This window comes from Cebus imitator, unplaced genomic scaffold, assembly GCF_001604975.1.
Source record: "Cebus imitator isolate Cc_AM_T3 unplaced genomic scaffold, Cebus_imitator-1.0 Scaffold552, whole genome shotgun sequence".
NCBI classification, from domain to species: Eukaryota; Metazoa; Chordata; class Mammalia; order Primates; family Cebidae; genus Cebus; species Cebus imitator.
Window position 1 is genome coordinate 42,942 of NW_016107867.1, and position 16,230 is coordinate 59,171.

At 40.0% G+C, this 16,230-nt stretch overlaps 1 protein-coding gene and 1 pseudogene across 11 annotated transcripts in view; one reads left to right on the plus strand and one right to left on the minus strand.

The window, feature by feature from the left end:
* The window catches only part of ZNF720 (zinc finger protein 720), a 55,198-nt gene that overhangs the window by 10,289 nt on the left and 28,679 nt on the right, over positions 1-16,230 (plus strand). For 10 of the 11 annotated variants that reach the window (XM_017515529.2, XM_017515528.2, XM_017515527.2 and 7 more), the window contains 2 exons: positions 6,947-7,073; positions 7,592-7,687. In XM_017515529.2, the coding sequence (XP_017371018.1) occupies positions 7,040-7,073; positions 7,592-7,687 (130 nt within the window). In that variant the 5' untranslated portion in view covers positions 6,947-7,039. Of the gene's footprint in view, positions 1-1,567; positions 3,447-6,946; positions 7,074-7,591; positions 7,688-16,230 lie in introns of those variants that run through there. The other variant, XM_017515530.2, reaches the window with a different exon arrangement.
* LOC108293899 lies at positions 14,546-15,393 on the minus strand (annotated as a pseudogene).

Consider the following 16,230-nt stretch of genomic DNA (forward strand, 5'->3'; position numbering starts at 1 on the left):
AGCCTTTGCTGAGTTTGTGAGTCCTTGTATAAAATGAATGAACTTGAGTAGGGGACTATGGGAGGCCCCAATTTATAGGCAGTAGCTCTGAAGTATTGATGGACCCTGGGGATTGTGACTGGCATCTGTAGTGGGGGCAGTGTTGTGGCACTGAACTCTGACCTTGTGGGATCTGTGCTGCCTCTGGGGGTGTCAGAATTGAGTTATTGGACAACGAGTTGGCACTGGAGAATTGGCTGGGGTTCAGCAAACTCCATACATTTAGTGTCAGAAAAAAGACAACACAGGGACCCACGCTGGAGAGAGACTCTGGGTGTCTCCAGAAGGGAGGCTCTATTCCCCTGCACACAGGCTGTCACCCTACACAGAGTCCTGTGATTCCATGACTCCTCCCAGGGAGAGGCAACTGAGGACAGAAAGGGAAGAAGTTCTGAGAACAGAGCCCTGCCCCCACTGTGCTGCTGCCACCCCATAATTCCACCCACTCCTGAACACATGACCCTTCCAGGACTAGAAATGACCCTCAGGAAATTGTGCCCATAGCACCTTTGCTCCTAGAGTTTCCTGTCAAAATTCCCATACAAGTGCCTAAAAGACTCCTGGCTTATCCTTGCCCCCAGACGCTGAACTGCAGCAGCAGCCCACACCCAGTAGTCATCATCTTGCCTGCCTGCATGGACACAGGAGTAAGTCAGAGCATAGCGCCACCTGGGCCAGTATCTGTAGCACAAACCAGTCCTTCCACCAATTCTGTACGTCCTGCCATGCGTGAGTTCTTAGTTGCACCTTCCCTTCTTCTGCCATTTACTTTCCCACAAACCCTGACAGGGTCTCACTCTGTCACCCAGGCTGGAGTGCAGTGGCATGATCATACAGCCTCAACCTCCCTGGGCTCAGGTGATCCTCCCACCTCAGCCTCCTGAATCACTAGGACTACAGGCGTGTGCCCCCACACCTGGCTAATTTTTGTAGACACCAGGATCTCACTATGTTGCTCAGGCTCATCACGAACTCCCGGGCTCAAGTGATCCACCCGCCTCTGCCTCCCAAAGGGCTGGGATTTCAGGCATGAGCCACCATATCTGGCCCGCAAACCCCTTTTTAGGTGCACATAGTGTGTCCAAGGCCAACCCTCAGGTGCCTGAATCCAGCGCCTGCTGGAATTCACATGTCCATGAATTCAAGATTGTGGTCCTAGATCTCACAATTGTGAGAACAAATACAAATTAGAAATACGAGATTAACCCTTTTTGAAAATAAGGGAAGACATGTTTCTCTCCTTCCTTTTCTTGAAGCATTTACTTTAGAAAATTTCATATGTAAATTTTTTCTGCATTTTAGAAATATGTCTAAATCATTCTAACAGCTAAACAGACCTTTTGTCTTTTGTCAGTCTTTTCTTTTGAGTCTCGCCATTGCTCGGCCTAGAGTGCAGTGTTGTCATCTTGGCTCACTGCAGTCTCTACCACCTGGGTTCAAGTCATTCTCCTGTTTCAGCCTCCCAAGTAGTTGAGATTATAGGTGTTGGCCACCATGCCTGGCTAATTTTTGTATTTTTAGTAGAGACGGGTTTCACTGTGTTGTCCAGGCTGGTCTCAAACTCCTGACCTCGGTTGATCTGACTGCCTTGTTGTCCCAAAGTGCTGGGATTACAGGCCTGAGCCTCGGCACCTGGCCATCAGTCTTTTTGATTCAGGACATTTTTTCTCTAGGAACTGGGAATCACTGATTTGAAATGTAAGTATCAAAGAAGACAGCCATATCTCATACTGTCTCTAGGAGAGCAGGCATCTACTTTCAGGCACTTGGCTCCAAGTTGCAAATCTATCTGTCACAAAGACATGAGAGTTTTTTTGCCTTTGACCATAGCCAATCAAAAAACACAGATGGCCTCCCAATTGCCCAGTGAATTTAAGATGAACTGTATCTGACAGATGGTGCTGTCAGGCCTTCTACTGGAGGACTAATTATGGTGACTTTTTCACCAGTGAGTGTTTTTCCAGTCTTAGCAGATTGCCTGTAATGTCTTTCACATTCTGCTCTGATTGTGTCATAAAACAGTTTTCTTTCTTTTCTACCATTGTGGATAGTTTTTCTAGTGATTTTGTTTTTAATTATGTTTCCCAAACATTGCAAAATGTAAGGTGCCCACCCACCAGGCCTCACGCTAGAGGGGCCTTTCCCTCTAAGACATCCAGTCACAACCCACAGTTGTGCAGCAAACTGCCCATTGCCCCGAAAATGTGCAGGCAAAATCGTCTCTCTTCTTATTTGGAATCTTTAATCCCTTCTAGAACAGTGTGGCCTTTTGTAGAACTTATTTCTACAAAAATAAGTTCACAGGGCATCATTTAGCCATTCCAGCTGTGTCTTTCCATGCCCCTGGCATCTTCACACCTGAAACTGATTCAGAGACCATGGGGCCTGGAAACCAACCAGGCACACACGTGCATTGAGTAGGCCTGAGAATCTCAACATTCCCCTCATCCTCTTGCCCAAATGCCCACGAACGTGCAGAGGGTGCCAGCCACTTCCCTGCCCCTCCAACACCTAGATCTGCAGCTCCAAATGTTGGACCTAGGTCCCGGGGTTCTCCAGAATGTGTGAGAGGAGCTTTCCTGAGGGGCTGTCTCCTCTAGTTTTCCTCTCTTCACAGCAACACCCAAGAATGCAGAGCCAGGTTGATTCCACCTAGAGTCTGCACATAAATGCTGGTCTCCATCTGGGATCCTCAAGACAGGGTCAGACTCTAGACCGAGGATGTATAGAAAATCCAGGGGACATTTTCTGCATTATGAGAGATTGCCGTAGACCTTGTAAAGTCCTGCATTTTGTGTGGGTTCCTTCAAGTTATCCAGATCTTGTCCAGTGAGCTGCTGCAGTTCTTGTGAGGGCCTTCTGGTCTAAGCAGAATCTGTGGCAGAATCTGTGAGTGTAAAGCAACGCCTTAGCAGAGGGAGGGCAGGGCCACAACTGTCCAGAGCCATGAGTGAAGCCACACCTTCCTGTGAGCTGTGTTACTGGAGTAGGGTCATCTTGTCCTCTCTTGTACCCAAGAGTTACCTGTTCAGGTATAGGTAATATTACACCTGGATCCAGGATCTGTGGCTCCACTGAGGCAGTCCCACTTTCTATCCTGGCCTCACAGAGTCAGCTGAGTCTCTCCTGCCCAAATCACTATTGGGGCATCAGCATGGGATCACCAGGGACTCTCTCACCAGCACCTGGGAATCCTTGAGACATTTGGTGATGTTCTGTGCAGGCTGAGGTCAGGCTGACCACAGGATCTAATCTTCCCATCTCAGAGGAAAAGGAATGAGTCATCCAGGATTTGTCCCTCCACTCACAGAAGGAATCTCTTTATTTGGCATCCAAATGGGCTTTGCTCCAGTTTTCTAATATGTGGGTGAAGAACAGAGAGGAGGTCTGGAGACTCAGACTGACAGGTAGACCAGTTGCTTCCATTTCATGTGTCCATTGGAAAAACAGATGCAGCATAGTCCCTACCATCCAGGAACTTTCAGTCTAGAGCAGAAGGATAATGGCCAAATTCAGCATCATGTGGTCAGAAGCAAGAACAGATGTGTACAGGGAACCTAGGCTTGATTTGGGACATTGCCCTTATGTTCACATTTTGAGTTCTGATGTCACCACCTGAAGGGCCACCCATGGACAGAAGAGTAGTTATGATTATTTCTATTGATTTCCTCTTGATTTGGTTTTTAATATAATATTCCCAGAAAGCCCTACGTGTTTTGATTAAATTTCTTGTTAGTGGATTTACAAAATAGTTAAGAATGAAACAATTAAAATCAGAAAAAATCTGGGAGTCAAGTTCTTGTGGTCAGGCTTAGGAAAGACAGGACTGAAAATAAACCAGCAACATAGAAATGGGAAGCTTACGGCCTGCCCCCTGCCTCTAGCCTTGCTGTGTCCCAGCCCTGCCCAAATCCATCCTCTTCTGAGCTTGGTTCAGTTCTGGTCCCACCTTGGAGCCTACGCTCACAGAACTGTTTGTTGGAGATCGGACTTCTGAGCGGTTCGTCTTGCTGTTTCTCCAGAGCTGGTGCTCACACTTTCCCCAAACCACAAAGCAGATAAATGGGAACAAAGGACAATATGAGGTCTGAATTTTTTTCTTCATTGAAATGAGTGCTTCTGGAGACATCCCACCAGGCAACATTTTTTCCATTCCTGCAAATCCAGTAGTTGCTCCACAAGTTGTAACAAAGTCAACTAAAGACAGCAGTGAGAAATCCTCCTGAGCTAAACTTCACCCTTCCTTTCCATATCCCTCCCATATGTCTATAGTTAGCTTTAATAGTGACAGGGAAACAGAAGACATGGAAAGTCTGGGCCATGATTTAAATCCTGCTGGGAATTATGGGATACTCAGGACCCACATCCCAGGGATTTATGTGGCTTAACTCACACCATGGGATATTCCCAGCACAGTACATACTATGAGCACACAGTATAAGCTCAGTAAACACTGCATTAGTGCATGTATCCATGCTATTTTCCAAATGCTGACTTAGACGTTAGTGTCTCCTCCAGCCTTCTGTAGGCTTTAAATGGCTGGCAAAGGATGTGATTTTTCAGGACAGTAGTTGGTGGTCCTCGCTGTGAAAGAAAAGTGTTTGTGTTGTGATTAAGAGTATTGCTTGTAAGGGACTCTGTGTGCTGTGCTCACTTCCTCTAGCTGAGTGCTACTAATAATGGGTCTTAAGCCAATTCATGAAACCTTTCCAAACCTGCAAAATCATACAACTTAGCACGGGCCCCAGAATACCAAATGATGTGTATGCATATGAAGCTTGAGAGACAATGCTTAGCTAAGTGGGTCTCAGCCCAGGCTTCTAAGTAGGGTCACATGGCCAGTTTGAAGAAATATGGCCACTTGCATCTTCCCCCCAGGTCCTGTTTATTATTATGTTCTGATTATGACTTACTTTTTTCCCTCACTAGTATCACAGCAGTGATCATCTGTGAGTCAGCACTGATACCAATTCATCTCATTACAGCCGATGCTAACTTCATTCACCTGGTTCAGGTGCTCTCTGCCAGATTCCTTCACTATTTAGTTATTTTTCTCTTTGTTGTTAATGAGTATCTAGGAGGGAATATTTACTGAGAGATGCGTATAAACCATCATGTCGAATCCAGAGACTCTCATTACTTTTTAGCTTCCCTTTGCTTGTAGGTTGCTTTAGAAAGTGAAGGCTCTCACATTTGTTGACTGTAGATCCCGGTTTTTGAAACTGTAAGTTCTGAAACAAGCCTGAGCTCTGTAGGTTTCCTTTTGTTTTACTCATGTCACAGCATACTCTCCTTATTCTCTGTATTTTCAGAGAAAGATGACAATTAACATGTAATTAATATGTCTATTATCTTAAAATTCTAAAATATAACACAGCACATAGAAAAAATAAAACAAAAACTTCGGGGAAAAAAAAACAGACTCAGAAAAACAAGCTCTTATTTTAGTTCATATCATTGTATGTATTGGTCTTCATAGTTTGTTTAAAAAACAGAAAAAGGGATCATTCACGAAAAGTTTTATTGTTTTAACACAATTTAAAATATTTCCTAATTTTATTAAGAAATGTCCTGTCACTTATCATGTGTGTATAGTTACCGTTTCTATGTACGTATGTGCGTATGACGTCAGCAGCATTTGGTCAGTTTTGTGTTGCTGCCTTCCTTTTGTCATCATTCTCAATTATGACACCTGCTCTGAACATTCTTTTATGGTTGTCTCTGCATATTGGCCTGCGTGTCCCTTTAAAATGAATGCTAAGTTACATACGGGGGTAAAATATAAGCTCTACTATGTACTAGATATTTGGCAAAAAGAAATTTTCAGGCTTCAGAGCGGGGGCTGGTTGGCAAAATGTTTTATAAAAGAGGAAGAATACTATTGTTTCTAACATAGATTATTTTTATGGTTTTATCAATACATGAACTGCTAGGATGACATCTAGTATATAGTAAATGTTCAAAAAGAATTCTATTACTCTTGCTATTATGTTATAACCTGTAAATTTCATAAAACTCTCAATTCCACATCATCCCTGAATTCTTTCCTCAGTGTTCTACCTCTCTACTATTCAAAAGTGTGGCCTCTGGACCTGAGGCATTGGCATCACTGATGAGCTTGCCAAAAATGCGGAAACTCAGCCCAAATCCCAGACCTCCTGAATTAGAATCTGCATTTGAACAAGTTCTCCAGTTTATTGTTGAATACAATAAAATTTACGAAGTATGCCCCTACGTCACCACGACTTTTCCACTTGACAATTATATACAACTGATTGTAGATCATGTAAATATAACTCTCAAAAATATATATTCCTATGTTGATGCCTTAGTTTTTTATTTTTGGGGTTTTTTTGTTTGTTTTTGTTTTTTGAGATGAAGTTTCTCTCTTGTTGCCCAGGCTGGAAGCACAATGGCGTGATCTTGGCTCACTGCAACCTCCACGTCCCAGTTCAAATGATTCTCCTGCCTCAGCCTCCTGAGTAGCTTGGATTACAGGGGCCCGCTACCAGGCCTGGCTAATATTTTGCATTTATTAGAGATGGGGTTCCATCATGTTGACCAGGCTGGTCTTGAACTCCTGATGTCGGGTAATCCTCCCACCTCGGCATCTCAAAATGCTGGGATTACAGGCATGAACCACTGCACCTGCCCTTGATGCCTTAGTTTTATATTTTATATTCCACATAGGCATAGAATCTACACTGGTTCTGTGGATCTTACATCATTCTCTTTCCACAGTTAGAGAATATGCTAGAAAATATTACTGTGTTTAAAAGTATCTTATTGAATATTTCAGGTCACTCATAAATCAGTCAGTTCTCTTAACTCTCTTATTTCATCTTGGATCAAGTGATGAAGACTGCCCATGGCCACACGGTCAATGTGTTAATTATTTTTATTTCAGGGACTGCTGACATTCAGGGATGTGGCCATAGAATTCTCTCTGGAGGAGTGGGAACACCTGGACTCAAATCAGAAGAATTTGTATGGGGATGTGATGTTAGAGAACTACAGAAACCTGGTTTGTCTGGGTGAGGATAACTTGGCTTTGGAATGTCTAATATCTAATAACTAAGGGTTTTATTTCTTTCCTTTGTAGAATGTCTGGGAGCTTATGCTTGGAGCTTATGCTTTATATGAATGAACTCAGATTCCTACTTCCAGGAAAAAAAAAATGTGGGTTTGTTGTAGAAAAAAACCTTCCTAATGTTTGATCTTAATATTTTTGCCTTCTTTCTGGGGTGATGTGCAAGCTTCACTCTAGTTTAGTGGTGATTCTAGAAATTGAGTGATATAAACTTATCATTGCCCACAGTTTAAAATCCAATTCCTTCTTCTTATTTTTGATTCAGTCATACTTGGAAGTGAATCTCAGGATTCCCATATTTAATATACTTTCTAAATATTTTAAAGAAGCTAACAGGAAACAGTATTTGGGGAAGTAATTTTCTAGAATCCTCTATAATGTTCCCTCTTTACTGAGTATTCTACTGAGTTGGCAATTAAAGAACACCCAGCAAGAGTCATGTGACTTTTTCTCATAAAACAGGTCTTGCTGTCTCTAAGCCGGACCTGATCACCTTTTTGGAGCAAAGGAAAGAGCCCTGGAATGTGAAGAGTGCAGAGACAGTAGCCATCCAGCCAGGTAGGCAGGAGTGAATGAGTAGATGACATGGGTGAGAGGTCCAGAGGTCAGGAAAGAACCAGACATCGAAGTGTGGATTGGGAAGTTCTCCCGTGGAGATGATTTTTGAAATGCCTGAGTTTATTTCTCTTGCTGTCGCAGAGGGATATCTTCTGTCTCATACTTTGAAATTATCTTTTTTTTTTTTTTTTGAGACAGAGTCTCGCAATGTTGCCAGGCCGGAGTGCAGTGGCGCAATCTCGGCTTGCTGCAACTTCCGCCTCCCAGGTTCAAGCAATTCTTGTGCCTCAGCCTCCCGTGTAGCTGGGACTACAGGCGTATGCCACCATGCCCAGCTAATTTTTGTATTTTTTAGTAGAGATGGAGTTTCACCATGCTGGCCAGGACGGTCTCGATCCCTTGACCTCGTGATCCACCCTCCTTGGCCTCCCAAAGTGCTGGGATTACAGGTGTGAGCCACCGCACCCAGCCACTCTGAAATTATCTAATGATTCTCCTTCACCTTCAGTGATCCACCATCGAATTCATAGTGACAGCCAAAGTGCTCCCCTTGGCCTGTGAGGGCCTGCATAATCTGGCTGCTCTTCCATTGATTTGGGGGCTCTGGGGAAGTCTGTGCCTGTTTCTACCTCTACATGAAACATTTTTAAAGTTCTGTTTTTGCCTCATGTCAGAAGTGTGTGAGGGCAGTGATGGAAAGTAGGATTTCTTTTAGAAGTTCCAGGAATTCTGTGGACAGATGTCACATATTTTCTGATATTTGAATTTCTAATCCTATAGTGGTTTCCAAGATGATCCTACAAAAATTGAGACTTAGTAATTTCATCAGAGCACGAAGCGTTTTCCTAAATATAAAAAAAACTGATCTTGTATTTCACTTCAGCTTTTCATCTTTCCTAGCCTAAACTAAGATTAGTAAGCTCTACATGCACAAAGTCCACAGATATAAAATCATTTAATATGTTACTTACTATGTAGAATTCTTAACTAAATGAATGTCTATGGGGAGCTCAGTACATTGCCCAGTATATAGTAACCTCTCAACTCATATTTAATAACATTTTATAATTTTATCTGGTTAAGTGTGAAGCTTAATGAGTATGTGTTATATTCATTTTCTTTCTTTTCCTTTTGTTTTCCTTGCTTCCTTTCATGTGGATTTTTTCCCACACTTGTAAATTATATATATTTAAGGGATACATCCTGATAATTTGATTTTATATGTGTGTACATTGTGTAATGATTAATACAATAAAATTAATTAACATTAATTATCTCATATAGTTGCTAGGTTTTTTGTGGAGAGAATATTTAAGATCTACTGTGTTAGCAATCTCAAGTATACAAGAGTATTGTAAACTACATTCACAGACATATAGTTTTAAACTACATTCACAGACATATAGTTTACAAGTATATACATCAGATCCCCAGAATTTATTTATCCTTTAAATGAAAGTTGGTACTCTTTGACCAGAATCTCCCTGTTTTTACCACCTCTTAGCTGCTGGGATCTGTTATCCTACACTTTACTTCTACGAGCTCAACTTTTTTTAGATTCTACAAATAACTGGTAATATACAGTATTTGTATTTCTCTATCTTATTCAGTTACCATAATGCCCACTTGGTCTATTCATCCATATGTTGTCAAAAATGACACGATTACCTTCTTCATTACGCTGAATAATATTCCACTATATATTGTGAATAATCAGCTATGAACATAGTGGTGCAGATATCTCTTTAATACACTGATTTTATTTATTTTTGAGATGGAGTTTCACTTTGTTTCCCAGGCTGGAGTGCAGTGGCACCATCTCGGCTCACTACAACCTCTGCTTCCCGGGTTCAAGCGATTCTGTCATCTCAGCCTCCTGAGTAGCTGGGATTACATGCATGTGCCAACCTGCCTGGCTAATTTTTTTGTATTTTTAGTAGAGATAGGGTTTCGCCATGTTGGCCATGCTGTCTTGAACTCCTGGCCTCAAGTGATCTGCCCACTTCAGCCTCTGCCCACTTCAGCCTCCCAAAATGCTGGGATTACAGGCGTGAGCCACTGAGCCCGCCAGATTGTATTTCGTTTAGGTATATACTTAGAAGTGGGATTGCAGATTCATATGGTACTTCTGTTTTTAATTTTTTGAGGAGCTTCGATGCTTTTTCCCATAATGACTAGATCAATTTACATTTCCACCAATAGTATGAGGTTTCCTTTTATCCACAGTCACCAATATTTGTGATCTCTTGTGTCTTTTGATAGCCATTCTAACAGTATGAGGTGATATCTCATGATTTGATATCTCATTGTGGTACCTCTCTGTAAATGTGAGATGATGTCTCATTGAGGTTTGATGTGCATTTCCCTGATGATTATTTATGTTGAGCACCTTTCTTAAACCTGTTTGACACTTTTATGTCATCCTTGGAGAAGTTTCTAATCAGGTCCTTTGCATCTTTTTAAGTCAGGTTTACTTTTTTTGGCAGTTGAGTTGTGTGAAATTTTTACATATTTTGATGTGAAACCCTTATGAGATAGATTTTCTCCCAGTCCTTAGGCCAGTCCTTAGGTTGCTTTTTCATGTTGTTCTTTGTTTCCTTTGATGTGCAGACACTTTTAGTTTGACGTAGTCACACCTGTTTTTTGATTTTGTTAATTGTGCTTTTTTGGTGCGAAATCTAAAAAGTCAGTACCGGCCAGGCGCGGTGGCTCACGCCTATATTCCCAGCACTTTGGGAGGCCGGGGCAGGTGGACCATGAGGTCAAGAGATCGAGACCATCCTGGTCAACAAGGTGAAACCCTGTCTCTACTAAAAATACAAAACTTAGCTGGGCATGGTGATGCGCGCCTGTAGTCCCAGCTACTCGGGCGGCTGAGGCAGGAGAATTGCTTGAACCGAGGAGGCAGAGGTTGCAGTGAGCCAAGATCATGCCATTGCACTCCAGTCTGGGTAACAACAGCGAAACTCCGTCTCAAAAAAACAAAATCAGTACCAAGGCAAATGTCTAAGAACTTGTTTCCTTTCTTCTAAACGTTATACAGTTTCTGGTTTTACACTTAAGTGTTAATTTTTTTTAGTTCATTTTTATATGTGGTATAAATGTTCAATCACATCTTTTTGCTCATGAATATCCACCTTTTCCAGCATCATTTATTGAAGAGACTGTACTTTACCCATTGTGTATCTTAGTGCCCTTGTCAAAGATTGCTTACTGTGTATACACATGGGTTTATTTTTGGTTTCCTTATTCTGTCCCATTGGTCTGTGTGTCTTTTTAGGTCAGTATAATAGTCATGATTAGTATAGCTTTGTAATAGTTTGGAATGAATATGTGTGATGCCTTCAGCTTTATTCTTCTTTCTTAAAATTGTGTTGGCTATTTGGGGTCATTTGTGGTTTTATAGAACTTTGAAGGCCAGATGCAGTGGCTCACACCTGTAATCCCAGCACTTTGGGAAACTAAGACAGACAGATCACTTGAGGCCAGGAGTCCAAGACCAGCCTGGCCAACATGGTGAAACCCCATCTCTACTAAAAATATAAAAACTAATCAGTCATATTGGCACATACCTGTAATTCCAGATATTGGGGAGGCTGAGGCAAGAGAATTGCTTGAACCCAGGAGACAGAGGTTGCAGTAAGCCAAGATCACCCCACTGCACTCCAGCCTAGGCAACAGCAAGACTCTGTCTCAAAACATATATATATATAATTAAATAAATTTTAGAATTTATTTCTATTTCTGTGAAAACTGACACTGGAATTTTAATAGGGATTGTATTGTATCTGTAGATCACTTTGTGTAGTGTGGACATTTTATCAGTATTAATTTTTCCAGTCCATGAACAAAGGATATCTTTCCATTTATTTCTGTCTTTTTCAATTACATTCATCAATATCTTACAGATCTTTCACCTCCTTTGTTAAATGGAATCATACGAATTTTATACTTTTTGATGCTATTATAAATTGGATTTTTGCTTTGCGTTTCTTCTCAGATCATTTATTGTTAGTATATAGAAATGCAACTAATCTTTGCATGTTAATTTTGTGACCTCAACTTTACTGAATGGGTGTATTAGCTCTATCTCTTTTTGTGTACTCTTGAGGGTTTTCTATATATAAAATCACCTAGTCTGCAAGCAAAGATAATTTTTATTCTTCATTGCTGATGTGAGTGCCTTTTATTTCTTTTTCTTACCTAACTGCTCTTGTTGCAGGGCAAGTGAGCCCCCAATTGGGGTTTATCCTGGCAAGGTTCATGGCTTCACTCAGGAAGAATTGAAGCACAAGGTAGTGGTAGAAGAAAACAGCTTTATTGAGCTGGCAGTGTTGCAGCTCTGTGACTGCTCCTGTGGAACAAGGCTCCCCTGTAGGCAGTGTGCTGAGAGGAGCAGTTCTGCAGCCGTGTACTTACATGCCCACTTTTCCTTACATGCAAACTAAGGGGCAATGGCAATGGTTTTTCCCTTCAATTTTTTGGAAGAATTTGAGAAGGACTGACATTAATTCATCTTTAAATGTATGATACAATTCACCCATAAAGTTATTTGGTCATGGGCTTTTTCTCATTGGATTTTTTAATTACTGCTTCAATCTCCTTTCTTATTACTGGTCAGTTCAGTATTTCTGTTTCTTCATGATTTAATCTTGGTCAGTCATTCATTTCTAAGAATCTGTTTCTTCTAAGTTATCCAATTTGTTATTCTATAATTTTTCATAGTAGTCTCTTATTATTCTTTGTGTGGTATCAGTTGTAATGACTCATCTTTCTTTCTTTTATTTATTTATTTATTTTTTGAGACAGGGTCTCATTCTGATGGTCAGGCCAATGTGCAGTAGCCTGATAATGACTCAGTGTAGCCTCAACCTCCCGGGCTCAGGTGATTCTCCCACCTCCCAGGTAGCTGGGACTACAGGTGCATACCACCATGCTCAGCTAATTTTTGTATTTTTTGGAGAAGGGTTTCACCATGTTACCCAGGCTGATCTCCAACTCCTGAGGTCAGGTGATTTACGCGCCATGGCCTCCCAAAGCACTGGGATTACAGGCATAAGCAAGCGCACCCAGCCCATTTGTAATTTTTTGAGTCCTCTCTCTTTTTGTTCCTTTGCTTAATCTTGCCAAAAGTTTCTTAGTTTTCTTTTAAAAACTCAACTCAGTTTCTTTGATCTTTTCTGTTGTCCTTCTAGTCTCTGTTTAGTCTCTTTTTGTTCTAATTCTTATTTCTGTAATTACACTAACATTGGGATTGTTTTGTTCTTGTTCGAGTTTCTTATGGATTAGAGTGCTCATTCAGCATCTTTTTTTTTTCTTAATGTAGGACTTTATTATTATAAACTTCTATATTAGAACTGTTTTTGTTGCATCCCAGTTTTGGCTTCTTGTGTTTCCGATTTCACTTGTATCAGGGTATGTTTTGATTTTTCTTTTGATTTCTTCTTTAATCCATTGATTTTTCAGGAGTGTGTTGTTTAATATTCACATATTTATGAGTTCCCAGTTTTGTTCCTGCTATTGATTTTCAGTTTTATATCAGTACAATCAGAAAAAAAAAAAAACTTGATAGAATTTTAATCTTTTTAAATTTGAAAAGACTTACTGTTTTTTATTTTTGGTTTCACATATGATCTATCCTGGAGAATATTTCATGTATTTTTAGAAGAATGTGTATTCTCATATTGTTGGGTGGGATGTTATATGTATATTTAGTCTATAGTGTTACAGGAGTGCACTGTTTTCTTAATTTTGTGCTTGAATGATCTATCCATTTTAAGTAGGGTACTAACATTCTCTTTTATTGTATTTCTGTGTATTTCTCCTTCTACTTCTGTTAATGTTTGGGTTATAGATTTAGGTATTCCTCTGTTGGATGCATGTATCTATTTAATTGCTCTATCCTCTGGACAAACTAACCTCTCTATTATTGTATAATTAACTCCTTTGCCTCTTGTGACAGATTTTGTAAGACAGTCTGTTTTGTCTGATGTAAGTATAACTACCCTTGGCTGCACTCTTTTGTTTATCATATGTATGGAATATCCTTTCCAGTTCTTTCACTTTTAGCCTATTTAAATCAAAAGTGAGCCTCTTTTAAGACCTATCACTGGATTTTTAAAATTTCGTTCACTCTCTGTTTTAAATCTGTTTTCTGCTGCTATATCGGAATATCACACGGTATTTTATAAGAAATGGGTGATTTAAAAGGAATACAAGTTAATTTAGCTTATGATTCTGGAGGCAGGGAAGGCAGAGTGCATGACACTGGCATTTGGTGAAGACCTTTTTGTTGCATAATAACAAAGCCAAAGGCATGAGGAGAAGAGAGCTCCCTTTTATAACGAACACACATTTGTGATAACTAACCCATTGCTTTGATAAAAACATTATTACATTCATTCGGGCAGAGCTCTCATGGCCTAATCACTTCTTAAAAGTCGCACTTCTTAATTCTATCACAGTGGCTATTAAATGTTAACCTAAATTTTGGAAGTGACATTCAGTCTATATTGGTATCTGTTTATTGGATAATTTAATCTCTTTATAGGCAATTATTGCTAGGTAGGTATTTTTTTTTCAATTTTATACTTCGTTTCTTTTTTAAAAAAAACTTGGGTTTTAATTATGTACATAAATAGCAACATGAGAACGAGATCTAGGGCTTGTACATTATATCTCTAGGTGAAAGGGCTTCAGATTAGTTTGCTTGTAGGATGGTATCGCCCAAGATAACGGAAGTCTGGTTTAGTTTTTCCTGAAGAAGAAAGCCAATTTAATACATTCAATACTGACTTCTCTGCCATTTTTCTGTAGAAATACTGATTATTCTGTGGAGTTTCCAATGTTTACCTATAACTGATTAAGATGGGCAGAGCATGGAGTTTTCTACTTAGTTCCAGGTGAATTCTTCACATCTCCTGACTTTTGAAGGTTCTCCTTCCACAAATCTTCTATGATGATATATCCTCGTAAACCCCAGTCATATAATCTCTCCCCACTGACCTGGGCAAACACAATGGCTTGTTGTGGATAATAGAGGGAGGCAGCTAATCCCGTGAAACCAGGCAGATACACTGGCTTCTTTATTTTTGAACCTCTAGCCAAAAGGAGTCCAATAAGTCCAGCAAAACCAATAACACCGAGTCTTCGAAAAAAATCCAGGAGGTGCATTTTGGAGATAGTAATAGCTGTCTAACCCCCATTGAACCAAACTTTGCATCTTGGGCTTACTTTGGAAGTAGGTTTTCTGACACCAGCTTGTGTATGGCTCGCTGTAGCGTCAGGGCAGTGAAATGCTTTCTTCAAGTGGGCTCCTTGACTCTTCCATGTACTTCAATTGACCCTCGGGAGCTGAGTAGCGTGAAAGCTCATCAACCTCCATGAAATTTTTGGGAGGCGAGTCCTTTTTTGGTGTAGCATAGACTTTGAAGGTGAACAAGCTCAGGCCGGCTGGCCGCATGGACCTCTGAATTACCCTGAACATGTCGATGGCAGCAGTGGCTCCAGCAGGGTCCTCATTTGTTTCTTTTTTCCTCTTATGCTGTCTTCCCTTTGGTTTTGTTAAGTTTTTGTCTTGTTTATGTTGTTTTTGTATACATTGATTACTTTCTCTTTTTCTTCTATGTATCTACTACAGTTTTTTCCCAGTGATTATAAGACTTACATAAAATATCATATAACAGTCTGGTTTAAGATGATGATAATTCAACTTTTATGCACAGAAAAACTCTACAATTTTCTTCCCCTTCACACATTTTATACTATATATGTCACAGTTTAAAACTTTTTATATTGTGTATTCATTAACAAATTAGCATAGCTATACTTTTTAAAAATATTTTTGTTTTACAGTTATTATACTAAAATTAAAGGTAATTTAATGCAACACCATTACACTATTCGAGTATTCCAAATTTCACTGTGTGTTTACCATTTCCAGTGATGTTTGTAGTTTTAATGTTTTCATATTTAGTTAGCATTTAGTCATTTCATCTTGAGTAATTCCCTTTAGTCCTTTAGCATTTGTAGACGGGTCTAGTGGTGATGAATTCCCCTTAACTTTTTGGGGGAACGTGGTCTTGAAATGTCTTCATCTCTCTTTTATTTCTAAGAGATGCTTTTGTTGTGTATATAGCCTTCTTAGTTGCCTTTTTTTCCCCTCTTTCAGCACTTTGAATATATGGTGTCACTCCCATTTGGTCTGTAAGGTTTCTGCTAAAAAATCTACTAATAACATTATAAAGTTTCCCTTGTATGTGAAGAATCTTTTACCTCCTGTGGCTTTCATGATTCTTGCTTTGTCTTTGAATTTGACAATTTAATTATAATATGTCCCAGGGAAATCTTCATTAGGTTCTTCTTGCCATAGGTATTTTGAGCTTTATGAAACTGGTTGTTCATATCCTTTTTCAGATTTGGGGAGTTTTAAGATATTATATCTTTAAATAATCTTTTTTTCCCGCTTTCTTTCTTCTTCTGAAAAACCTAAAATTGTATGTTTGTTCACTTTGTGATATACTATACAGCCTATATGCTTCCTT